Below are 22,345 nucleotides of genomic sequence, written 5' to 3'. Positions count from 1 at the left end.
AAGAGCAATGAGGTGACAGTTAAACAGGTTGAGAGGTGAGAGGATGACTGGTGGGCCTGGCAAGTGGTTTCCCTGGTCTCCTATTTACATGATCAGATGATGCAAATCCAGTTTGTCCAGCGTTTTGTTCTGTAGGCTATATGATTTTGAGAGCTTTTCTAATGTTTGGGGTTTTCTTTTTTGCTAGGTGCTTTTCTTTTGGTCTTAACCAGCTGCAGTATGAAGGGGGCAGCAAATTCCCTGAATCCGGCATGTTACCTTGAAGAGCTTTGCTGAATTCCCGCTGAATATTTCATTTTATGCAACCACCGAGCTCTTCCATCAGCTGGAAGCCTGCATGGCATTCGCTGCTTGTATCCTTACCCGACCCGGGCATTCGGCAAACATTCCTCCAGCAAGCTGTCATGTTTCTCCATGCCCTGCTCAGCAGACGCTCACACATTCCTTCCTCTGGCCAAACTGCTTCCAGCCAGTCTGAAATAGCTCTGCTCTGTGGAGCTTCTGCTGTGACACGTTTTTCTCCTGATGTCCCTGAGACTGAGCGAGGTGAGTCCAGCCAGGCTTGGCCCATTAGGTGGTGCTCTGCTGATAGCCATGATGCTAATTGCAATTTGCAGTATTTCACCTCTTTCATGACCATTGCCGGAGAATTAGGGCACTGTGGACTACTATGCAAAACCTCTGGCTGCTTACCACTAGCGCTGGCTTCCCTGGGAAGAAGAGCCAAGCTCCGTTTCAGTGGCATCCTGGGTTTAACTCCTGACATCTTGATATTGTGTATATCACATCAAGAAACAACTGTCCTCTTTCTAAATTTTTTTTTTTTTTTCCTCCTTTAACACCATAATTGACCCTAGGGGACTGCCTGCAGGAGGCTTTGCCAACTTGTGGGAATGTGATTGTCGTGTCCCAGTCTCCTCTGGGTGGGTATCATCTCAGAACCCTGCTATTCCAGCAAGTAACAGGGCCCTTCTTGTGTTGGGCTGAACCCTCAGTTCTGGACCAGACTACTCTGTGTATAGAGCCTGTGAAACAGGGAGCGAGGGAGACTTTGTGCTGAACATCTTACAGTCTCTTGTAAGCAAAGTTGAGCTTCACTGAATGAACTGACAATACCAAAGAGCTATGATCTTGCTTAAATTACGCAGGGCTGCACTACGTTCCCAAACTAGCTTCCCTTCTGTTGCCAGCATGTTGCAGAATCTTCTAATGTTGATGCCCAGTTCAGTGCAATATCCCTTTCCAGTAAAAGGTGGCATCAGAGAGTGGGGAAGCTCTGTACATCAGTGCCAGAGCAGCTGGGACTAAGAACAAATGCTGCTTTTCCTGTGGTTGGGGTTGAGAAAATGGAGTTGTGCTCTGAGCAGGAGGCAGGCGTTACTTGGTGTGGGTAAATTGTGTTTAGGAAGTGATGAAAACCCTGGGAAAAGGGAGAAGTCAGATGACATGTTCTTGTAGGGTTTGGTGTTACATTGCTGGAAATGTATCCAGAGATGTGGATTAAGCACTTGAACTTTTCAAAATAATTAAAAGAATTAAATTGAGAATTGATGTGAAACCAGGCAGGACTAACCTGGAAGAGTATTCTTACAGGCAGCAGTCCTGTACTAGGGAAGGGCTTGCTAAAAGTCCTTTACAAATATGAATATACTGAAATAAATGGGGATATTCCTTCGAAGGTTAGCCTTCAGGAATACCTGCTGTTCTTTCTGTGCCTATCCGCTTTCTGCTGACTTGTTTGAAAAACCCAGTGAACGTGGATTTAAATACCCAAGGTCAAAGCTGGTGAGAAAATAGATTTCCATTCTTTGGGAAATGCTGACGCTTCAAAATGTGTTGCTGTCCAAAATTGGGTCAGAAGACAAAATTTCAAGGTCTTCTCTGTAGCAGAGATTTGAAAGCCACTGTTTTCTTGTTATTTTCACAGCTACAGAAAATAAAAGCGAATAGAATTGTTATGATGCATTAAATGCCTAAATGAAAAAAAAGGACAGTTTTAAAAACACCACCCCCCCCCTCTAGTTGAAAAGGTTGTAGATTTAGCTACTTCTTGTTGATAGAAGAACTGCTTCAACTAGCTCAGACCAGTGTTACTATTTCACTGGTAGCTGTTTGCATGAGGGATGCTCTGAGTTTTCTGACACAGCAGAGGTTGGGATTTTTAATTGGTCTGTTGTTTTTTTAATGAAGAATTGTTTTTAGTCTCTGGTTAGTTCTGGGGACATCAAGGACTATGGAGTAACTCTTGCTGCAGATCTAGATGGCTTTTAAGTATGTGCCTTGGTTTGAGCTGCTGTAGTCAGGAGCTTTAAGAATATCAAGGTGCTGGAAAAGCAGTTGCTGGATGCTGAAGGGTTAAGGTGGGCGATACGTGAATAGCTGGGGAGATGGCACGCTGCAAACTCTCCAAACTATAGAAAGGGGTGTAAGTCTGAAGATGCTGTACTGTAAGTATTTGTAGAGTGCTTTGCACTGTGAGGCTCCGAATCAAACTGGGGTGCTTAAAAACTGCTGGGATCACCCTGTATTATTTAACACTGGTATCGATACGATTTGCAATGCTTGTTCTCTAGGAACATCCTGAGAAAGCATTCATGCTCCTAATCCACCTCCTTCTTTGCAACTCCGGCTGGGTTTTCTCCCCCCATTTCTTTTCTGTGTGCAGTCCTTCTGCTCAGATTACAAGACAAGCCCATGATATCACCCGCTATGAGCTGAGGCTGAAGGGGCTGGGTCTTGGGAGGGGTTTGCTCGCTAACTCTAGTGAAATTTGCCAGGAAGCAGCAGCTTCTTGCAGCATATTTCTCTGGCTGCAGGATATTTTCCAGTGCAGAGGGGACCACTCAGTCGGCGCGCTCAGCCCAGAAGAAAGAACTTCATGAAGCACGACGAGACAGAGGTCACCCCCAGCACAGCCTACCACCACTAACCCCAAGGTAAAGGCAGTCCTGCCGAGAACCGTGGCATTACTGCTGGAGATGAAGGGGCTGATGAATTAGTTTAAAACATTTCGAACCCTCTCTGGCTTCGGGGCTGAAAGTTTTATTTCGCTTCTTCCCTTTTCTCTTCGAATGCATTTTCTTTCTTTCCCATCAGTTTGTTATAAAGTTTAGACGTAACAGGCTGGGAAGAAGGTAGACGTTTCTTCTAATTCCTGTCCCCGGAGACTTGATTTGGCAGGGGTGGGAGGACACAGACACTCAGTGTCACTCTGCAAAGATGTTGTGACCAAGTTACTTGCTCACAGGCATGCACAGATGAAATAAAAAAGACATGTTGCAAACTGTCTACGAGTTCAGGCAATGCATTTTCTGTAGTATGATTAAAATATGCTTGATTTAGACCAGAAAGCTACAGTACATGCCATCAACATTGTGTAAATGTTACCAGCTACACTTCAGAAGCAGTTTAAATTCTCCTGTCTGAATAACTGCTTTCAGAGGAAAAGGCTTCAGTGCAGATGTTTCCCATTGGCAGAAGGTGCAAAGCAGTTATGTCCCTAGTTAAGAAACTTCTCTGCTGTCACTGCTTGGGATTCACAGCCCCTTGCAAAGCAGCAGTCAGCCTACCAGCAACTTTCTTTAGGCTGTTTTATCATGCAGCAATCACAGTAGTTTTCAGGATGACTCCAGCATAGGCAGTGGTATCCACCTGAAAAGTTGCAGCACGGAAACGTGGGATGTTTCTCTCTGCTATGAACCTAGCCCAGGTTGAGTTCTGATTCTTCAGCATGTGCACAAATGACTCTGCCTTCTTTTAGATTAATTTTTGCTGTTTAGTTTAAACAGATGTTACTGTGTGGGGGTAAAAAAAGATCTAAGACCGAGATCGTTTAGAAGAATATAGAGAAAGATCCTAGTTTAGCTATCTGGGAGTGTAGTAGGAAAACTATTTAGCATGTCTCTAATCAGCTCATAATGATGACATTGCAGTGCTTTCAAATTTGTACTGAATAGGGGCTGAAAATTCCTACTTGCCAGTTTAATTTCATCTGCATTGAACCACCCACAGTGGTGGAATTTCCTTAGTTGGAAGCTAGAGAGCAGTTCAAAAACATAAAATGAAATATTAGCATGAAATACTGTAATAGCAACGCATAGAGGGAGAAACCACATCTTCAACATGGTGTGTGGATGCTTGTTACTGCAGGAATGAATTTCATGCGAGCTGAGTTCTAAGTGCAGGATGATGTTGGAAAGCACCTCCCAAAAATGGGTTCCTAATCTGAAGTTTAATACTTCAGTCCGGTGGTGAGGAGGCTTAAGATATCTCTAAGATTGTCTGCTCTCCAGTCGAATCCAGTGTGCTGTTCTCTGAGTGCTGGGGCAGGATTGCGCAGATGAGGTCTTTAGAAAAACCTTCAAGAAAGTTTTAGCAGCTTGGAAAAGCTGCCAAGATTGAAGGGGGTGTTGATGATGTAGTAAAGAACAATGCCTTTGTCTTCAGCAGAGTGATTTAATAGAGAAGCCATGTGTTTTGCTGAAAGTGCTATCCTTCAGCAAGTTAAGCAGAGACTCCCAAATGCACGCGTAGTAATGCTCTCTGGATTTTTTCCAACAGTTTGACTCCAAGTTCATTGTCTTTACCTTACTGTACTGCTAACTTCCCTTCTGTTCCTTCTATTTCTTGCTTTTATGTTTATTTTAACCTTTTATTCTTTCTCCTCCTGAACTGTTTCATAACATTCTTGGTGCTGTTCTAAAACACAGTGGTGTCCTTTCTTGGAGATTGTAACTCCAGTGGGTGGAATGATTTAGCCAATCAGCCACTCAGTTTGCGGAGCGCTTTCTGTGAAATCCTCTGGGAGCACGTGTATGTGCCGATACATATTTACTATGAATGTCTGCAAATGTACACATTGAGGAGGAAAAGTCCCACTCCTAATCTGTAGTAATGCTGATGGAAGTTTGATATTTCAGAGGAGAAGCATGCTGTTCCGAAGTCAACCTGTCCTGCATCTGCACCGCTGATGACTTAGGCTGTATTAATTAAGACAGCATTATGCAGGGGTATGAGGGGGATCTCCTCCTTGGAGGATATCTACTATTTGCTGATGTTCTTCAAACTTAGGTCATGCACAGATCTGGCTCTATGAGTGTGTGTGTCAGCTGTGGATTTTAATGTAGTACCTTTTTGTAGGGTCTTGATTCATGAACTAATTGTGTATGTCATGAACTAATTGTGTATGTTTCATGAAAAGAAGAGTTGAATCATATAGCACTAGTTGCCACTGCTGCTTTTGCTAAGTACAAATAGATTGCTTGGTCATCATAATCACATCCACTAGCTGCAAATTAAAGAATTTATACTACTAGGTTCCAAAATCACTTTTTAATTGTCTTGGAAGTGTATTTGGGTAGAAGTTCTGTTTCCTATTAAGAGTACAGCACAAGGTCTGTGGAACAGCCAGCTGGTGCTGGCCAGGAGCCTGAGAGTTGTCATGGTGTACATCTCTATTCATTTTCATTCTCTGACACCAGGCAAAGGGAAGAGATAAGGAAAATAATGAACTTCCCAAAATGAAGCATATTTGAATTGCAACTGTGACGTGGAGAGAAGATGCTGCATATGTCCATCTGATCCCCAGGCAAGTTTTTTGCCTTCTAAGATAAATGAATGCATCAAGGGGTTAAAACTGAAGGCAAATGCCAGTTGCTTCAGTTGAAGTAGATCTGAGAAGAGGCCACAGCCTGTATTTGGATTTGGAAGAAGCTTCAGGTTCAGCTGAGCCCTTTCATAAAACATGCTGACCATGGATCTGAGTGGTTTGCCCTGCAAAAATTGCTGTGTCCTTGCAACTCCGGAGAGCAGCGTGTTTCTGAACATTTGGATCTCATAGATCTAATCAAACAATGATGCAAATGGCTTTGGTTAGGCAACATCCACAAACATGGATTTTTCCGTTGTTAGACTTGTAGCTGTCTTTTAAAAGAAAACGCAAGCACAATGCCTTTTCTTTCCTACTCTCCTAACTAGTCTGTTTGTCCATCAGAGCTTCTCTTCTCTTGTCTAGCTTCAATAGCAAGTGATGGCAGGCAACCTGCGTTCCTGGGCTATATACATCTTTTTTTGCTGTCTGTTCAAAGTGCTGTCTTGTAGTTTATCCTCATCAGTTGGCAAACACTCCAGACTGTTTTCTGTTTCAGGTAGTACATACTTCAGTAGGCTTTTGGGAGGAAATAAAAAAAGTGGGCATCTGTGTAGATACGTTTGAATATGAAGCAGAGGCCAGAAGGTTCTTTAGTAATTATTAAGTAATAATGTTTCTCTTGAGTGAGATCTTGGGGCTGGTAAAGTTGTGGCAAGTCTATAGCTTTGGATTGCGTAAGCTTTACCTCTGCGGGAGAGGGCATACTGGGACTTTGCTCTCCCTTTCCCTGCAGCATCTCAACAGACCAGAAGAAGCAAACAGCATTTGGTAGCTTCCCTGATGTAAACAACTGTTGAATTTGCTACTGATTGCCCTTGGCCAGTTTGCAGTAACGTGTAATTTGCTTTCTTAAGGTAGCTCTCGGCTCCCTGGTAGCAGGTTTCAGTTCCCGAGCAGCGACATCTCTCTGAAGTGACTTCTGAAAGCCCTACGCTCATCAGAGAGCTCCAGGGAGTCTGAGTGAAAGGGATGAGCAAGTGGCAACAGCTCAGTGGTACTGGCTAATAGGCATTGGTTCTTCTCTCCTCAACTGTGGAGAGAAATTCAGAGGAAATGTGTTCCTCAGAGCGACCGCTAGCAGATTATATTGCCATCCTTCCAGCTTGCGGAGTCTCTGGATTTGTAACATACCAAAACGTTATCCTGACATGATTTCTGCTGTCCTGCTTCTCTCTGCCTTGAATCCTATACAGCACTTTACTGAAAAAAAAAAAAAAACCCACCTTAGTTTATGGTTTAGATGTCCCCAGCAGCATTTCAGCTTCCTTCAGTCATCCAACTTCCACCTTCAGCACACTTTTTGGATTGCCTTAGCCTTTGCTGCCTCCCCTAAAAGCGGCTGTGTACTGACACTAGAAGGGGCTCGCCTGCCCCACCAGGTGTAGCAGGATGGCATCTTGTCCCTGAGGAGGTCACCCCGGTCACAGAACGCTGTACGCTAGTTTTGTTATCAAGCCCGTGTTGTTCTGCTCTTCTCCAAGGCAGGTTCAGTTACACTGAAGTCAGTCCGAAGGATGTCTAGCGATTTCTAGGAGGAGGGTTAAGAGTGACAGTGATTTTTCTGGTCTCCCCAGTCAATCTACTGTGATGTTTTCCCGTTGTGCAGTGGGGTGGGGGGTTTCATGGGGAGCACGTGGTCTTCTCCAGAGCTCCTTATCCACTGAGGTAAGTACTGGTCTTACATGGTTCCTCTAGCTAATGGGTCTCTGCTGTAGATTTGGATTTATTGCCATTGCTTGGTATATCTGGTCCTGCCAGTGACCTTTATGGCTTAGTGTTTTAAGAGTGTGAACAAGAGGGCTCTCATTCGTGGCTTACGCCAGCGTTATAATCAATGGGGATTTAATCTACAAAAGCATTAGCCCTATGTGGCAGGGCTGAGCCTCTTGGAACAATGGGAGAATGTATCTGAACTCTTACCCGAGCGAGTGGTAGCGTTTCTATTCGCTTTAATAGTACTGGAGAGGGGGTCAGTGTGAATTGCCCTTGCGTTGGCTGGAGAACTTATTCCGTGGTAGTGGGAAATCCTGGTCTTGTCCCACGGCCGTGCCTGCTGCGGGGTGTGTGAGCACGCCTGAGGAATGCACTTTGGGCGACGGGGCATGGAATTGGAAATGCAGGGTCTATGACTCGGGCGGTACCGTTTCAAGTGGCTGAACACCAACTCTTTGGTGCTTCTGGCTGAGACCCAGGCGTGCCAGCAGCGGTCAGAGTGCTAATTGTTTCTTCCTCCTGATGGATGCCAAGCCAAATGGAGCATTGCTGGATCTGCAGTCACAAAGGACTCGTATCAAGCACTCCAGAATTTCCTTTTGTTGTCTGGACAAGGATGGGAGCAGACAAGCTGGTTTTGTCTGAGCTGATCTATTGTTTGGATGATTTGGTGAAATTAAAAAAGGGATTCTTGCTGGTAGGAGCAAGCTTTTGATTTGGGGAGATGAATAGCCTATTAGTTTCACCTGGTGAATTCTCTGAAGAAGTAAAAGCCAATATTATTTTGAAATGAAACTATTGCACGTTCTCCTGTAAGCCTGTGTCCATCTGTTCCCTTCGAGGCTTAAGACGGGAGTCCTGAAAAGGGCTGAGTCAGCAGCTAGCAGGAGCATGCCTTAAAGCCTTAAATTACATGTTAATGTGGTGATGGAGAATCATCTTACGGCCTGAAGTACAGGATGGGGAGCCAGGAGACCTGGAGTATTTTCCTGGCTTCTCCACCGACTTTATTCAATAGGTTTTTAATGTTCTGTCTTGGATTCTTTTGAATGGGGAGACCAAAATATATACTTTTAGGATTACATCATTAATAAATCTGGAGGCTATTAAAGAGAGGGTGTGAGGGGAGGAATGAGCCCTACAATAAAGGGAATAGCCAGCACAAACCAAACATCCTCCACATCTAAGCCTGGATTTGTTCTTAGGAAGGTCAGTATGTGCAGCTTTCTTTGAGACGTGGGGAAAAAATGAGTCCAAATCTTGGTCACAGCAGCAGAGGAATGGGTTTACTTAAATATTTTCCTTATCAAATTTTGTTATTGTTGCTTATAATGATGCTGCCGTAAATGTGTGTGTGCAGTTGGCTTCTATCTGAGTGAGTCTGTTGCCGAATCATCACTGTTTTCATCGAAGAGCAGTGATAGTTTTCTTTGATGCTAGTGCAGTAAAACTAACATCTTGTAGCGAAGGAGAGAGATTTCAGGAGGATCCAGGAAAGAATAAAACCAGGACTTGTGTGGCTGTTGTGCTGTGGAGTGAAAGAAGTGGTGTAAAATTTTCTGTGCTGCTTTATCAATCCTCTAGACCAGTCCTGTGTTACTGCTTGTCTTGCCTCCCAGTGAAAACTGACCCGGATGGTATGGATGGATGCCTCTGCCAGAAGATGCCCGATCCCCTCCGGTGCCGTAAGTCCCTGTTGTCCCTCGGGACCGATCCTGAAAGGAGACAGAAAGCGGAGAGCCCTTTTCAGTACTGCAGTGTTAGGTGGCTTCCCTGGATGCTGCTGGGCACACTGGGCTCCTGAAATTTCCCCATTGTACCTAGGCTGCTGTTTCTTGTGGAAATACTAAAATATGCCTCTGTTCAAATTCCACTGGATTCTGCTTTTCCTGACATCGTGACTTAGTCTGAATAGTTTCTCTTAAGCACCTCAATAAACAAGACCTCTGGGTATGGAAGGTTTTATTTCTGGGGCGATGCAAACACTGTGAAAGCTTTGTCTCTTAATGTTTGAATGTGTAACTATTTTGAAGCGGATGGTAATATGACCTGAAGGAAAAGCGGACTGTGGTTGCTAGTACACACTGCAGTGTTGTCTCCTGGAGCATGTAGGATTGCTGCTGTTCTGATCTTAGGGAGAATTCCTCCGGGATTCACATCCGCAGGTGGAATAGGACTAAAAGAGAGATTTCTGAATGTTTTTCCAGCACCTACCCCGGGCCCTCGAGGAGCCCCTCCTGATCCTTGCAGGATCCTGACAAAGATGAGATACACTGCTGTACGACCCAAGCCCAAGACGTCTATTCCCCGAGTCATTTTCCTTAGAGAAGGTTTGGGACTGTGTTCATACGTGCTTGTTAAAATTCCTTTTTGCTAGTCACGCTTCCCACTGTGGAACAGGGGCTCTCGGGCAACCTTATCCTCCCTCACCAGGTTTTCTTCAGTTCTATAGTAAATGGTGGTTTTTCTTAGTCTTGCCTGACTGTGAAGTCTCTAAGCTTTTGGGGAACAAAAGCAAACCCGCTTGCAGTTGCCGTTTGGAGTCTTGGGGCTCCTGGGCTGTCTGACTCAGCAGGACTTTGCCAAGAGTGAAAATTACACCTACTATATTTACTATAATCTAAATTAGTATCTCCCTGACTAATCTTGGTATCAATTAAAGTAACCTGGAAGCCCGTTGTGACAGCCCACCCCCAGCTGCTCATGGACCACGAGGTCTCCCAGCGCTGTGACTTTTCGAAAGGTTCTGGCATCTTGCAGTGGTCTGTCTGCTTTATTAATTAACACTTCAGGGAGTACCGCTCTCAGCTGGTAACTATTACATCCTGCCTCTGAATGGTTTCCCCAAATTATTGTGTCTTTTGGCTGAAGTCCTTCAGTAAAATGACTCAAGAGCTTTTGTTTGAATAGAAAGCAGTCCTGGAAACTGGTGTTGCACAGCTTTTAGCTATTCCTTGGCCTCTGATCACGAAAGACCCCTATTAACCTGAGCGCAGAGCTGACCGCTGGTCAATGTTTGCCTTGGCGCAAGAGGGACGAGTGAAACCTGCTGTTACGCGCTGTTTGTCGATCCTATTCTCCTGTAAAATATTCTTATTTAGTTCAATATTGAGCTTTCTGGAGTATCATAAACCAAAACCGTAACCTAGAGGGGAATTTGGCCTATTCTGTTAATTATGCTGGCGTGCCTTCTAATCTCTTGAGAGCTAGAGGTCCTTCAGGACTTGACCGTAAGGTTACTTACCACACGTTATCTGCCTTTGCCTTCTCAAATATCCTTCGTGTGGCTGCCTGCTACACAGCAAGACCATGCAGATGCTACAGAAGGTCCCAGCAATATATAAACAGAGCGCTGCGTTCTCGTGCGTGTGGGACAGCCATGGGAAAGCTGTAATCACTTCTTTAGAAACCTGACTCTGTAGCTTTGAGCGAAGGCAGGGCCCTGCTACCCCTCATCTTAGTTTTTGGAGAGATATTGTTTCAGTCCAACTTAGTTTTTGATTAATATTTGCTGAGGCTTTTAAAATCCAGTTTATACAGTAGCAAGGAACAACAGCCACCTAAAACGAAGTAGGTCAAAACAGATGTTTAAAGAAGATTAAAACTGAAACCCAGATTTTTCTGAAGACCATTAGGCTTGCAGTTCTGCTAGGGTTGCAGTTGGACATCCCCCTTCAGTATTTTTACTTATAGCTAACATATGTTGTTCTTCTCTGTTACGATCTAAGGGGGTTACTCAAATTTTTTTATACTGTTCACGGTAATTGCTGTGCCCATGTGTTTATCCTCTGTGCTAAAAACCATCTTGTATCCATGAAAAACATTGTAAGAGGTTCCTTTTGAAATCTCTGCTGGTAGGTACTGAAGTTGGGAATGTCTGACTAGTACTAATGTACGTTGACTCAGGAGTCTTTTATTTTTACAGAACATGCGTATCCTGCCCTGTGGACTGCATTTGCTTTGGGAAATCCCCTTTGTTTGCTGCGGGATGGACGCAGCTTTGTGAAAGCAGTTGTCCTTCCTCTTTTCCCATCCATCTCTCTGATGTGGGGCAGGAGTTTATTCCTTTTTCTCAGCCTTACCTCCTGACCTGCAAAAAATTGAAAAATACCTTGTTTCCATAGCTGTGTTTCTCTGTATGTCTAATGAAAATTTACAAATCTCAACCTTGTGAAACCCATGTTAAAGTACGTGGCTCCTTGAAACCGAATGTTTATTTTCCAAGAATTTTTTTGCTGTATATTCCCCCCTACCCCAATTTAGTTAGACCTGTTGTAAAGTCTCCCCTTGCTTTTCCTGTTTCCTTCCCTGATGTCCAATGCTAGACTTTTTAACTCACGTGCTTTCTGTTTCATTTGTCTATTCCTTACGCAAATGCCTTTCATCCCCAGGTCTCAAAGCGCTTCAGTAGGAAGCTCACGATCACCGGCCCTGTTTAACACAAGGGGAAATTGAGGCACAGCCCTGGAAGTGACCTGCCTGAGGTCACGCAGCAGGTCAGCGTCAGACCTGAGGTTTGAACTGATGCCTCTTGAATTTCAGGCTAGTTGCCTGGGATTTCTGATACATCTCCTCATTAAGCAGCTTGAAAGGCTGCTTAACGTGTTTCGCTCTGTCTTCATATGAGTATGTGCTCTGCTGGTCACTTTTTAGGGATAGCGAAGACCTCGCAAAAATACTGGAGTATTTTAGCTTCTAGACATCTGGTTTTGGAGCCAAATCTTTCCCCTTCTCCCTCCCCTTTGGTGGTTGCCAGGAAATAATGGAGCTTTAAAGGGCTGGGGAGCTTTTTCCCACCGCGCTTTGGCATTGCTTCATTTGGAAACTATTGCATCCTCAACCCCCACGTGTGCTGCCTGACCACTCCACGTGCTGGGTGCCGGAGTGAAGGCTGGGGAGTTCATGAGCGGGAAGCGGGCAGAAAAGGACCGGGATTTAAACTCTGCACAGCATCTGGCTGAAAATTCCTCTGATGAGTCAAAAAGTCGCTGGTTCATACCTTAAATGACTAGCTTATTTAAGGAGGTAGCTCTTGTATGACAAGTAAGTCCCTATCCAGACGTAGCAACCAAAAACTGGAGACCGTTAGCCATTACTCCATCAGACAAACAAGGTTAGCCAAGACTACTTCTGCAAAGTGTCTGCGTACGGTAACACGTGTTGACTCTCTACAGATGAAATCGGACGTGCGGTGATGGATATAAGTCTTCTACCGTTATATTGGGAAAACAGACTTCAATATAAATACCTCACTTCTGACCATATTATAATACATTTTGTTACCCTTCTGGTTTTCAGCTGTTTAAGTGATGGTTTTGGCTTCTTTATTGAAGGAGGTATGGGAGAATAATGGCTCAGTTCTGCCCTGGTAGGATTTGAACCAAGGTTTGCCGTAGCTTGCTGGAGCCACTGAACTACTGGATTTACAGAGAAATAGGAAAATCTATTGCTAGCACGTGCGACCTGTAGAATTTTGCCCTGGAAAAAAAGTATTTTCCAGCTGAAACTATTTGGCAAGTTGACCTAAACTTACAAATGGTTTTAATGGGTGGTTTTGTTGGGGTTCTTTTCAGTTTGTTCATCCAACCCACAAGAAACAATTAACTTGACTTTGGTTTTTGCAGGTGGCATTAGACATAGTCTCTTCCATCACTTTATTCCCCACTGAAGCAAGAGCTATAAAGTCCATGTCGTTTCCCAGCCTTACTCAAACTTTTCTTTCATTTCAGGATAGCCACACAGTACCTACCTGCACTGATTGGCAGCTGCTAGCAGAGGATTTGGCTCTGAGAACTGTGAGCACTGAAAATGGAAAGATTCCTGGGTTTTACCCATAACCACTGTTTGATCATGCTGTTCTTCATCTCCCTGAGCCCGCTGGGCTTTGCCCAGTATGAACACTGGCCCTACCTCCCCGGTTACCCTGAGCCACCCCCACAAGTGTACCAGCCCCCCCAAAGACCGGCAAATGTTCCCAAGATCCAGCTGAGGCTCGCAGGGCAGAAGAGAAAACACAACGAAGGCAGAGTGGAGGTGTTTTACAGCGGCGAGTGGGGCACGGTGTGCGACGACGACTTCTCCATCCACGCTGCGCACGTGGTCTGCAGGGAGCTGGGCTACGTGGAAGCGGTGTCTTGGCTACCGAGCTCGAAGTATGGAAAAGGAGAAGGTAATACCAGAGCGGTGGTATTGTACTAGCTGTGTCTCCAACCCCCAGTAATTCTTGACTTGTCAATCAAATTTAAGATGTAGTGATATTTCCTGCGAATGTAACTGAAATAGCTTCCCGATGAAGCAGCGCTTCTTTAAATCAGGGTCCCGTTAGATTAAACAGCTTAAATAATAGGTGTTTGCTTGTTTTGACTGAAATGAGTTAAGGAATGATGTAGAGCCAAAGGACCAGATCATGGCATGTGAACTTTGGCAGGGGATGCTGGGGAGCAGCCGGCAGAGGATTAGGGTGTAGGAGGCTCTTCAGTAGCCAATACGGCTCGTCAAAAGGGAACCTGCACCCACAAGTGTAATGTATAGATGGTCCATTTCCCTATTCACACTTCTATTGCCTTGCAGTGAGTCAGATAGGGCCTCTAAACACTCCTTCCCCCTGTTCTTTTCTTTTTCCTCTGAACTCTTTAGGCTCTAAACAGACTGCCTATGCAATGCTACACAAATCTTCCTTTTGCCCTGTTAGCTCTCTAGAAACACACGCATCGTATTCTGCAATGCAGACTAGCCTATAAAACCCCAAAGGAGTGTCCACACTTCATGACCTATATAGGACTATATTTATAATAATCCTCTTGGACACTCTCAGGCTGTTTCTGGTGGGAAAAAGCTATTCACCCTCACCCCAAATTGTACATCCTTTCTTGCTCTTTGAAATTGTACGTGATGGATGTGTGGATGATTGCGGATTGCACCTTAATGCACCTCGTTCCCAAGTGTGTGCTGAACAAAGACTTGGGAAGGTGAATGTGTGTTACAGCAATGAATTCTTAAAATCACAGTGCTTGATAGAATAGCTCCGTAATAGTATATAATTCAACAGATAAAATTGTCATCTTTTGATATGCTGTTAGTTAAATGTTGACTTATGGAGAATTTTTTCTGCAAACATTGAAGCCTGGCACGCTGTTGATGTAGCCCACAGATTATTTCCACTGCAGCAGGGATGAACGTGCTGTATGTCTGTTACTTAGCACCGCTCGTTAGAGCTCACGCCTATAAACTTGCCCGTAAGAGAGCAACCAGGCCTTAACAGTGACTTGACTGAAATGCGAAACCTTGAACGTTGTCCCAAGCTGTGGATTTTGGCTCTTGGGGTAGAGCGGGAGATTTCCAAGTGAGAAAGAGGCCACAACATTTGAAAACAAACCAGAAACCGATTGCCACGTGATTTAACGGGAGGGAGTGTTCTCTGCGCGCCAGAATAGCGCTGGGTAAATCCCGATGCAGAGAGCCCGTGCACGGGGGATTGTGCCTTCCTCAAGGTAGAGCCAGGCTTTGCAGGAGCTCTTTCTGCTCTCCTCTTTGGGGAGCATGGCGAGGGCTGGCAGATCCATCGTCTGGTGATGAACCAACTGAACCTCTTGGGGCTGCTGGAACAAAGCTGGGACAGCTACAGAATCTCCTAGTCACTCCGAAGGTCAGGCAGTCCTTTCTGTCCAAAGGACGTGTTACTCTTCAGACGAGCAAAGTATTTAGTACCTTAAAATATGGGAATTGCTTGTTGGCCCTCGCTCCTTGCAATTTAGGGGGCAAATTGTGGGAGAGCAGCATGTGCCCAGCACATTTCCAAAGGGAAAATGAGCACTTTGAAAAGATGAATCTCAGAGATGCTGTTGGGTCTTTAGCTCTCAGCTGCTCTTGGGAAAGCATGACCTAAATTTTGAAGGTGACACCTATTGATTTTTGTCTGCTCATCTTAGAAGTGAGTTCTGAGGGACCTGATTTTTTTCCAAAACAGAATATTTATAGGCATGTACACGTGTGTGCTCATGTGCACGCGCACACAATTTTTGCTGGAGGGAAAATGGTAATTACAGTCTGGAAACTGGATCTGGCAATTTGTTTTCAAAGAGCACCCAAATAACAGGAGGTTCCAATCAATAGTGGTTTGTTAAAGCTTTTGCAAAAATCAGCTTTTAAAAAGTTAGGGCATTTAATCAAAACTTTGAGCTGTCTCCTACAAGAGATTTAATGAGGACTTGATAAACGAGAAATGATGTAAAGAGAAGCCTTAAATACAGGAGGGATGATTTGGTGAGTATAATTAGAGGGCAGGGTCTAATCAGCCAAATCGAGGGGACCCGGTGACGCTGCGTGCTCTGAAGTGGCTGTCATCAGAGGAGGTCAGCTATCACTGGGAGCAGGACTGCGGCGGAGATCTGCTTCAGGCTGGTGGCATTTTTTTATTACCATGCAGAGAAGGGAAAGGGAAAGCTGTGGGGCAGAGCTGTTTCCAGTTAGTAAGTACTTGAGGTGGATCATTGATGTTCCTTAGCTGTTTTATTCAAGCTTATTTTAGCAGTAATCTCTTCCCCTGACATAGTAAGAGCGCAGCAGCCTTACTTGCTTTCAGTACAATCTAGATTTACCCTCTTTGTGAGTCTGAGTTCTATTTTCTTTCCCCTTCAGGGAAAATTTGGATGGACAATGTCCACTGTAATGGCAAGGAGACCACCCTGGCAGCATGCACGTCAAATGGCTGGGGAGTAACTGACTGCAAACACACCGAAGACGTGGGAGTGGTCTGCAGTGAAAAGAGAATCCCTGGCTTCAAGTTTGACAACTCATTGCTTAACCAAATAGAGGTAAACGTACTTAAAACTGCAAGCTGCTGATCAAGAGCCTTCTGCGGACAGGGATGTCCGCTGCTACACATGATAGGTTATGCCAGCTGCACACTGTGGTTAAAGCAAACTCTTGACAGTGCTTCTAGATGCTGGCTAAAGATGCAACTTTCAGATTTCAATTTCAGCTGTTCAGAGCATTATATGTATAATAAGAATTTGAAAGGTTTTTTTATAGCATAAGAGTAAGGAGAAAACATATTACTCCTGTTCCGCAACCAATTTTCAAAATTGAAAACTGGTTTATTATGTTTCTAAGAATTAATTTAGAGAGACAGGATGTGTGCTGTACTCACAGACTTTACACGTGAGTGACTTTGTTGGTTTATAGTACTAAATTACTGAGTTTTCTTTGCCCTAATGCCTCCCTTTTGGTACTGGGACCAATGTGGAGGTCTCTGGTATAACAGGAGGGTCAGCAGGTAGGTTTGGATTTGGAGGTTAATAGGGCTTACAGCCATGGCTTGAAGTGAGTGGATTTATGAGGAAAGAGATAAAGATATTTTTGCACAGTTTGGCTAAGCAATGATGAAGTAACCATGATAACTGTATGGAAATATTTGTGGGAATGGGGGTTAGTACTGGAAGTGATGAAAGAAATTGAAGAGAGGAAAACGTGGGCTGGTCCCTGGGGGAAGGGTTCTAGATCGTGACTGGGTTAGACCGCTAGGCTGAGGCTGAGACTCGGGGAAACGACAAAAGCAAAATGCTTGAATCACCTTCCAGTGGACTTGTTAGATTCCTGCAGAATCAAGGGCTGGGAGAATGCTGCGCTGGAAAGAAGTTGGGCTGAGCTCTTCCAAGAAAATAAGTAGTGGTTTTTTTCCTTCAGCTTTTCAGGTTGGAAAGTATTTGTGGTGACTCAGCTAACATCTTCCTTGTTTCGGATGCTATGGTGTTTCAGTATGTGAATTCAGTGGTTGCCTTTGGTCAAAATTTATCGAAAGAGCCTACCCAGTAACCACAGTCAAATCTTATTTTAAGCAGATGGGGAATCCAGGATGTATCGCCTATCACAGTGTGGTTTCCATGGCTGAATCTTGACTTTGTTCGTGATCTGAAACAATGGATACAGCCTTCTTTATCCCTTTAAACCAAAATTATTCTAGCCGTTACTTCATAGCCACTAATTTAGAAAGGGCCTCCCAGCATTTTCTTCTACCAGATTTTTCCACTGGAGGTTAATGCAGTGCAGCATACTTGACAAGGGAAGATAATATGCTCAGTGAAACCTTCCATTGCCCTGCTGAGGCTTTAGGAAGAAGCACGGGTGAGTAGGCAGCATTCAGCGTTTCCGTGGAAGGCTCCTGTGCAAGGGTGCAGATAGAGGATATGAGAGCTGAAATTCTCTTCGTTGCCTTGACCTTGCTTCACTTGGCTAAGGAGGGAAAGGAGGCTTTCCGGAGGGATCCCAAGCTGCCTCTGTCAATGGCACCGTTGTTGCTTGGGGAATGAAGCGAGATCATGGAACATCAGTGATGGCTTTGGCAGATGCGTGCTTCCCCAAAGCCACAGTGAATCCTCAAAACAGAGGCCTGGAAGAAAAGATGCTTTAGTCTAGACGGAGGTCACTTCACTCTGAGATGCTTCAGATATTAATCATAAAAGCTTTGGAGGGCTCTGCTTTTCCATTAGCTAAGCACTGGAGTTTGACTAATGAGTTGAACACATTGGGTAATTGAGGGCTAGCTTGCACTGATGCTGTGTGGGTGCTTAAGCTTCATATATGATCAGTAAAATGAACCATGAGATTGAAGCAGTTCATGTAGCAAAAGCCTGACTCGCCAACAGGATCACTCAGGAGAAATAGGTGTAAGAGAAGGCATATTCCCCACGTCCTGGCAGCTCTAGGGAGCTATGTATGGATGAAGGCATCTACTGATGTGAAAAGGAACAGCATTCACAGCAATTGCTGAGGGGCACTGGTGAATAAAGACACTGAACTGGTGGGGGGAAGATAGTAAATAGAAGAACAGTTTTATTTTTAAGTACCTACACTAAGCTGAGAGCTGTCAGCCTGGCTGTCCCTGTGACTTTGTCCTGGTGGTAGAAAATAGTGTTGCATTTTCTGGGCAGTGGCTGCTGTAACCCCCAGCTCTACATGTCTGTGTGTACGTGCTTCTCTCCTCCCTATCGCTGCCTGAATTTTATAAACAACTTAGTACCATAGTGTTGCTTCTACTCTGCAAAACTGAGCTGATTTTTCTTATAACCCTGTAAGATCACTGGCAGCTGAAGGGTTCTTTTTCTGCTGGTTTCATTGCAGCAGGATTAAGGCTAAAGGTGATGTGCTATAAATTTTTAAGATGCCATTGTGGAAGTACTTTTCAGTCACAGCTAGCTGTCAAATGTTTAAACTCTTTCCCCTTCTCTCAGCTTGCCTCCTCTTCTTAATCTTTGCTTTATCTCATTAGCAGCTGGCATGACATAGTTTGAGTCAAAGATGATGAGCGGGGTTACTCATAGGGTCATAAACTCCAAAACAGGGAGGTCAAAAGGCTTGTGTGAATGCAAGTTGAAAGTCTTTGCCCTCTCTAACATGCCTGGGAATTCTGCATATCATACCTCACATTCATCAGAGGAAACATCATCGTTTTGTAAGCTGCAGGGTCCTTTGGTCTGTAGTCCAAAGCTTGCCCAAGTGATGTTTTCTCTTTGGAATGAGATCAGGGGTTGAGGGGCCTGGAATTTTCTACTGAGCAGCAATGCTGTGGTCAGGTCTGTCCACCAGTCCCACTGGCTTCAGCTATTGCACTGATGGAGCTAAACCAGTACAAATTTCCCACTGACATTTCCAATGGAAGATAATTCAGTTTGCCCTTAAGCTGCTTTTAAAACCAGGCTTTACTCAAAATAGGCCTGGTTTAAGAGGATGCCCAGAGCTTATCTGTTCAATTGCACCTTCCAGCATTGTTTTCCCACACTAGTTAGTAACAACTGTAATGATTCCCAAAAGGATCTGACTGTTTGCAAACTGATGTTTTTACAGCCAGCAGATTAACAGGAGCGAGCGCTGACTTCAGTGTACATTCACATATCAGGCTGTAAGCTGCAGTGGGGTAGGAGCAGCAGTTTTGTTCTGCTTTCCCGTTGCAAGCGTTCAGGGGAAATACATGCTTTTTGCAGCCTGGTTAACCCATCGCCAAATGTATGGCCATCGCAGTTAGATTTCTCTTGCCTGTAATAGGGAGCTCTGTGCGTTCCCACTGCCAAGGACAGATGGACCACCTTAAATTCATCATTTAGAAAGTCTCTTAAAGACCTTTTAGTGCTAAGTTCTCTGGGGCTGCCAAGTACTGCTAAGGTTTAAGGTGGAAAGCCAGTAGGTATAAGACAACATCTGACTTCATTTTGACGGGGCTCCAGCTCAGAGGGGCTGTGCAAATTGACATTTGCTCAAATCTGGCCTTAATTCCTAAAATCTGACATGCAAAGAGTTCGCACTCTTTTAAAAGCAACGTGATAGCTCGAGCAGAGTTTATTTTTATTGGACAACGTACATACCTCCATATCCCAGTTTGGAAATGCTGCAGATAAGTAGTATAGGATGAAACTTTCCATCACCATAAACTGTTTTGCTTATACATGTGTCTGCTCAGACAGATCTTTTCCTATCACGGCTCATATTTTGAGGGTTACATCATATCTTTTCCTGTCCCTGAGACTTTCCATTCCCTGCCCTGTTGGGAAGGGGCAGTGCCCGACCCTTGCTTCTGTAAGACAGACAAGTTGCCGGTCACAGGACAAAGCGAAACGTTTCAGTCTAGGGTGAGTGATGGAAGATCTGTGATAAGAAGATGGGAGACAGGCAGGAAGAGGTTAACTCTTCTAACAGGACCAAGGTTGGGGCAGGTCTGAAATCCATCAGTCTCTTGCTAAAGGGCAGAGAAACTCCCATCATTTTTGCTTGCTATTTTCCACAGCCACTGCAACTTTTAGCCTTGGGACTTGTTCAAAGGATTATTTCTTGGAGGCTGATGAATGTGCATAGCAGGACAGCCCTTTCATGGGCTGCTGGCTGGTCAGAATTAGCCTGATACCCCTTTAGCTCAGTGGCTGCATAAACACTGAAGGTTGCTCACCTTTTCAAAGCTGGGAGAGCAGTGTTTGTTCGATGCTGACGCGAGTGTAATCACATTGAGTGCATTATACAGAGAGGCTTTTCCCCCTCCTCTTTAAAGTATGTCGACTAAATACTCAGACAGTGTCTCGTTAATGGAGAGAGCAGGGCTTGTGGTTTGACTTTGTTATTACCTGGTTGCCTCTGGGAGCATTAGGAGGGGAAAAGCAGGTACGTATCCTGCTAGTATCGCGTCCTCTCTCTCTCCCTACAGGCCCCAGCTCTGTGAGAGTAAGCCGCACACCCTGAAAGGGTTTAAAAAAAAAGCAGTAGCTGTGCTTGGAAGTGCTGCAAGTGTGTGGCTGAGCATGGCTTAACCCGGTAATTGTATGTGAACATAAAGGCTGCCCACAGCCGTGTGGCTGGCTGGGAACTTGAAATTGGTGCTCAACCTGCTTGCTTCGATCCTCCACGGAGGCATCTGCGCATCCAGTACGACGGGGCCAAAGCTGTTGTTAAAATAACACCGTTGTTTAACTCGAGTTTGATTTTTCTTGTCTTCCTCTTTTTTTTAGCCACAGCCTGGAGTAAAAGCTCTGTTTTGCGTACTCTAATTCACGTTAGTGGCTTGATGTACAACTTGGGTCTAACCATGATGGCAGAGCACGTTACCCACTTTACTCATAATGGTAACTCTTGTAGGCATTACAAGGTGGCAGGCACATTGTGAGTGGTGTTTTGGGAGCTCAGCGGAAAAGAAAAGTTTAATCGTTTGGTTTTAAGTGCTCAAAGCATAGCTGAGAACACAGAAACTGCTTGCTGACTCTCTGATGGGAGTTTGGGAGGGACAGACAGTTAAGTGCTATAAATATATACACCAAACTGCAACAATTCAAGCTCTGTAAAATAAACCAAGTGGAATCTGCTGCTTTAGCCAAAGATCTCTGAGCACATGGGGCCTTGTGCTGTCTGTTTGCCCCAAACAAGCACTGTGTTCTGCAGGTGGGGCAGGGGGAACCAGCAAGGGGAAGGGCCAGGTTCTAGGAGCTGACTCGCCTGAAAGCACAGCAAAGCGCGAGAATAGAGCTGGGAGCAGAATCTGTGCATCTAGACTGGCCTGAACTGCCTTCCTCCTTCCACTGATATGCTATGGCAAAAGGTATAAAGAGCAGGATAAAATCGATGCAGAAGGTACGGTACAGCTGTTGGTCATTTCTTGTCTTGCAGGGCACGAGTGGCTGAAAGTGGTCAGGGGAGGTAGCATGGACCTGCCTTAAGGTTCCTTCATACAGTGCCAAAGCCTGCAATTTAAATGTGTGCAAAGTCTCAAATGTTTTCCTAAGTCTTTGCAGGATGCCAGAAGCTCTGAAATCAAAATTATTTGATGTGTGTTCACAAAACCATGAGCAGGGAATGCCGTCCCTGCTTTTTCAAACAGGACATGTAGCCACTTTGTGTTGTCCAAATGCAGCACAGGCCCACCTGTAACTGCCTTACTGGGTCGACCAGCAATTTTAAGACCACAGTAACTAACTCCTACCCTTAATATATTTCTTAAATAAATGCACGATACGTATTTTTTTTAACCTATTCCCCAAAACATCCTTAACAAAATATTTGTTGTCCACCCTCTTCCTCTGTGTGCATTGACACAGGCTTCAAATAGGACCTACTCTAAATATATCAAATTGCTGCAGCCATTACAAGTTCACAAATAGATCTGGTACCTGAGACTAGACCGTAGCTTTGGCCAGACGGTGGGCAGACAAGGTCTAGCTAAACATACCAGGCTGTGCTGCTATTTTTGTCCTTCTTTTCCCTTCTGGGTGTATGTGAAACATAAAAAACCCCTCTCACTTCAAAGCCTGGTGGCTCAAAGGCTCTGGTTATGCCAGGTTAAAAGTGGATTGAACTATATTGTCCAAGTTTCTTAACCAGTGGGAAAGGGTGCTGCGCGGTCCTGCTCAGGAGCCTTCAGTTAAATGGGGCTCTGTGCATGAGGCCATATGAAATGCTCCTGTATGCTGAGCTGTTTCTGACTGGAAGGTGTAAGGAGGGGCAGAGGACAGG

General features: G+C 44.7%; 1 protein-coding gene across 3 annotated transcripts in view; it reads left to right on the top strand.

Moving 5' to 3' along the window:
- Positions 1-229: 229 nt before the first annotated feature.
- The window catches only part of LOXL2 (lysyl oxidase like 2), a 57,986-nt gene continuing 35,870 nt past the window's right edge, over positions 230-22,345 (top strand). The window contains exons 1-3 of one of the 3 annotated variants that reach the window (XM_075043563.1): positions 230-546; positions 13,093-13,532; positions 16,001-16,176. In XM_075043563.1, coding sequence (XP_074899664.1) covers positions 13,172-13,532; positions 16,001-16,176 — 537 coding nt within the window. In that variant the 5' untranslated portion in view covers positions 230-546; positions 13,093-13,171. Of the gene's footprint in view, positions 547-2,775; positions 2,937-11,841; positions 11,860-13,092; positions 13,533-16,000; positions 16,177-22,345 lie in introns of those variants that run through there. The other 2 variants (XM_075043562.1, XM_075043564.1) reach the window with 2 other exon arrangements.

This window comes from Buteo buteo, chromosome 12 (genome assembly GCF_964188355.1).
Source record: "Buteo buteo chromosome 12, bButBut1.hap1.1, whole genome shotgun sequence".
NCBI lineage: Eukaryota > Metazoa > Chordata > Aves > Accipitriformes > Accipitridae > Buteo > Buteo buteo.
The sequence above is the reverse complement of the archived record's forward strand: the minus strand, read 5'-3'. Positions and strand labels throughout refer to the sequence as shown.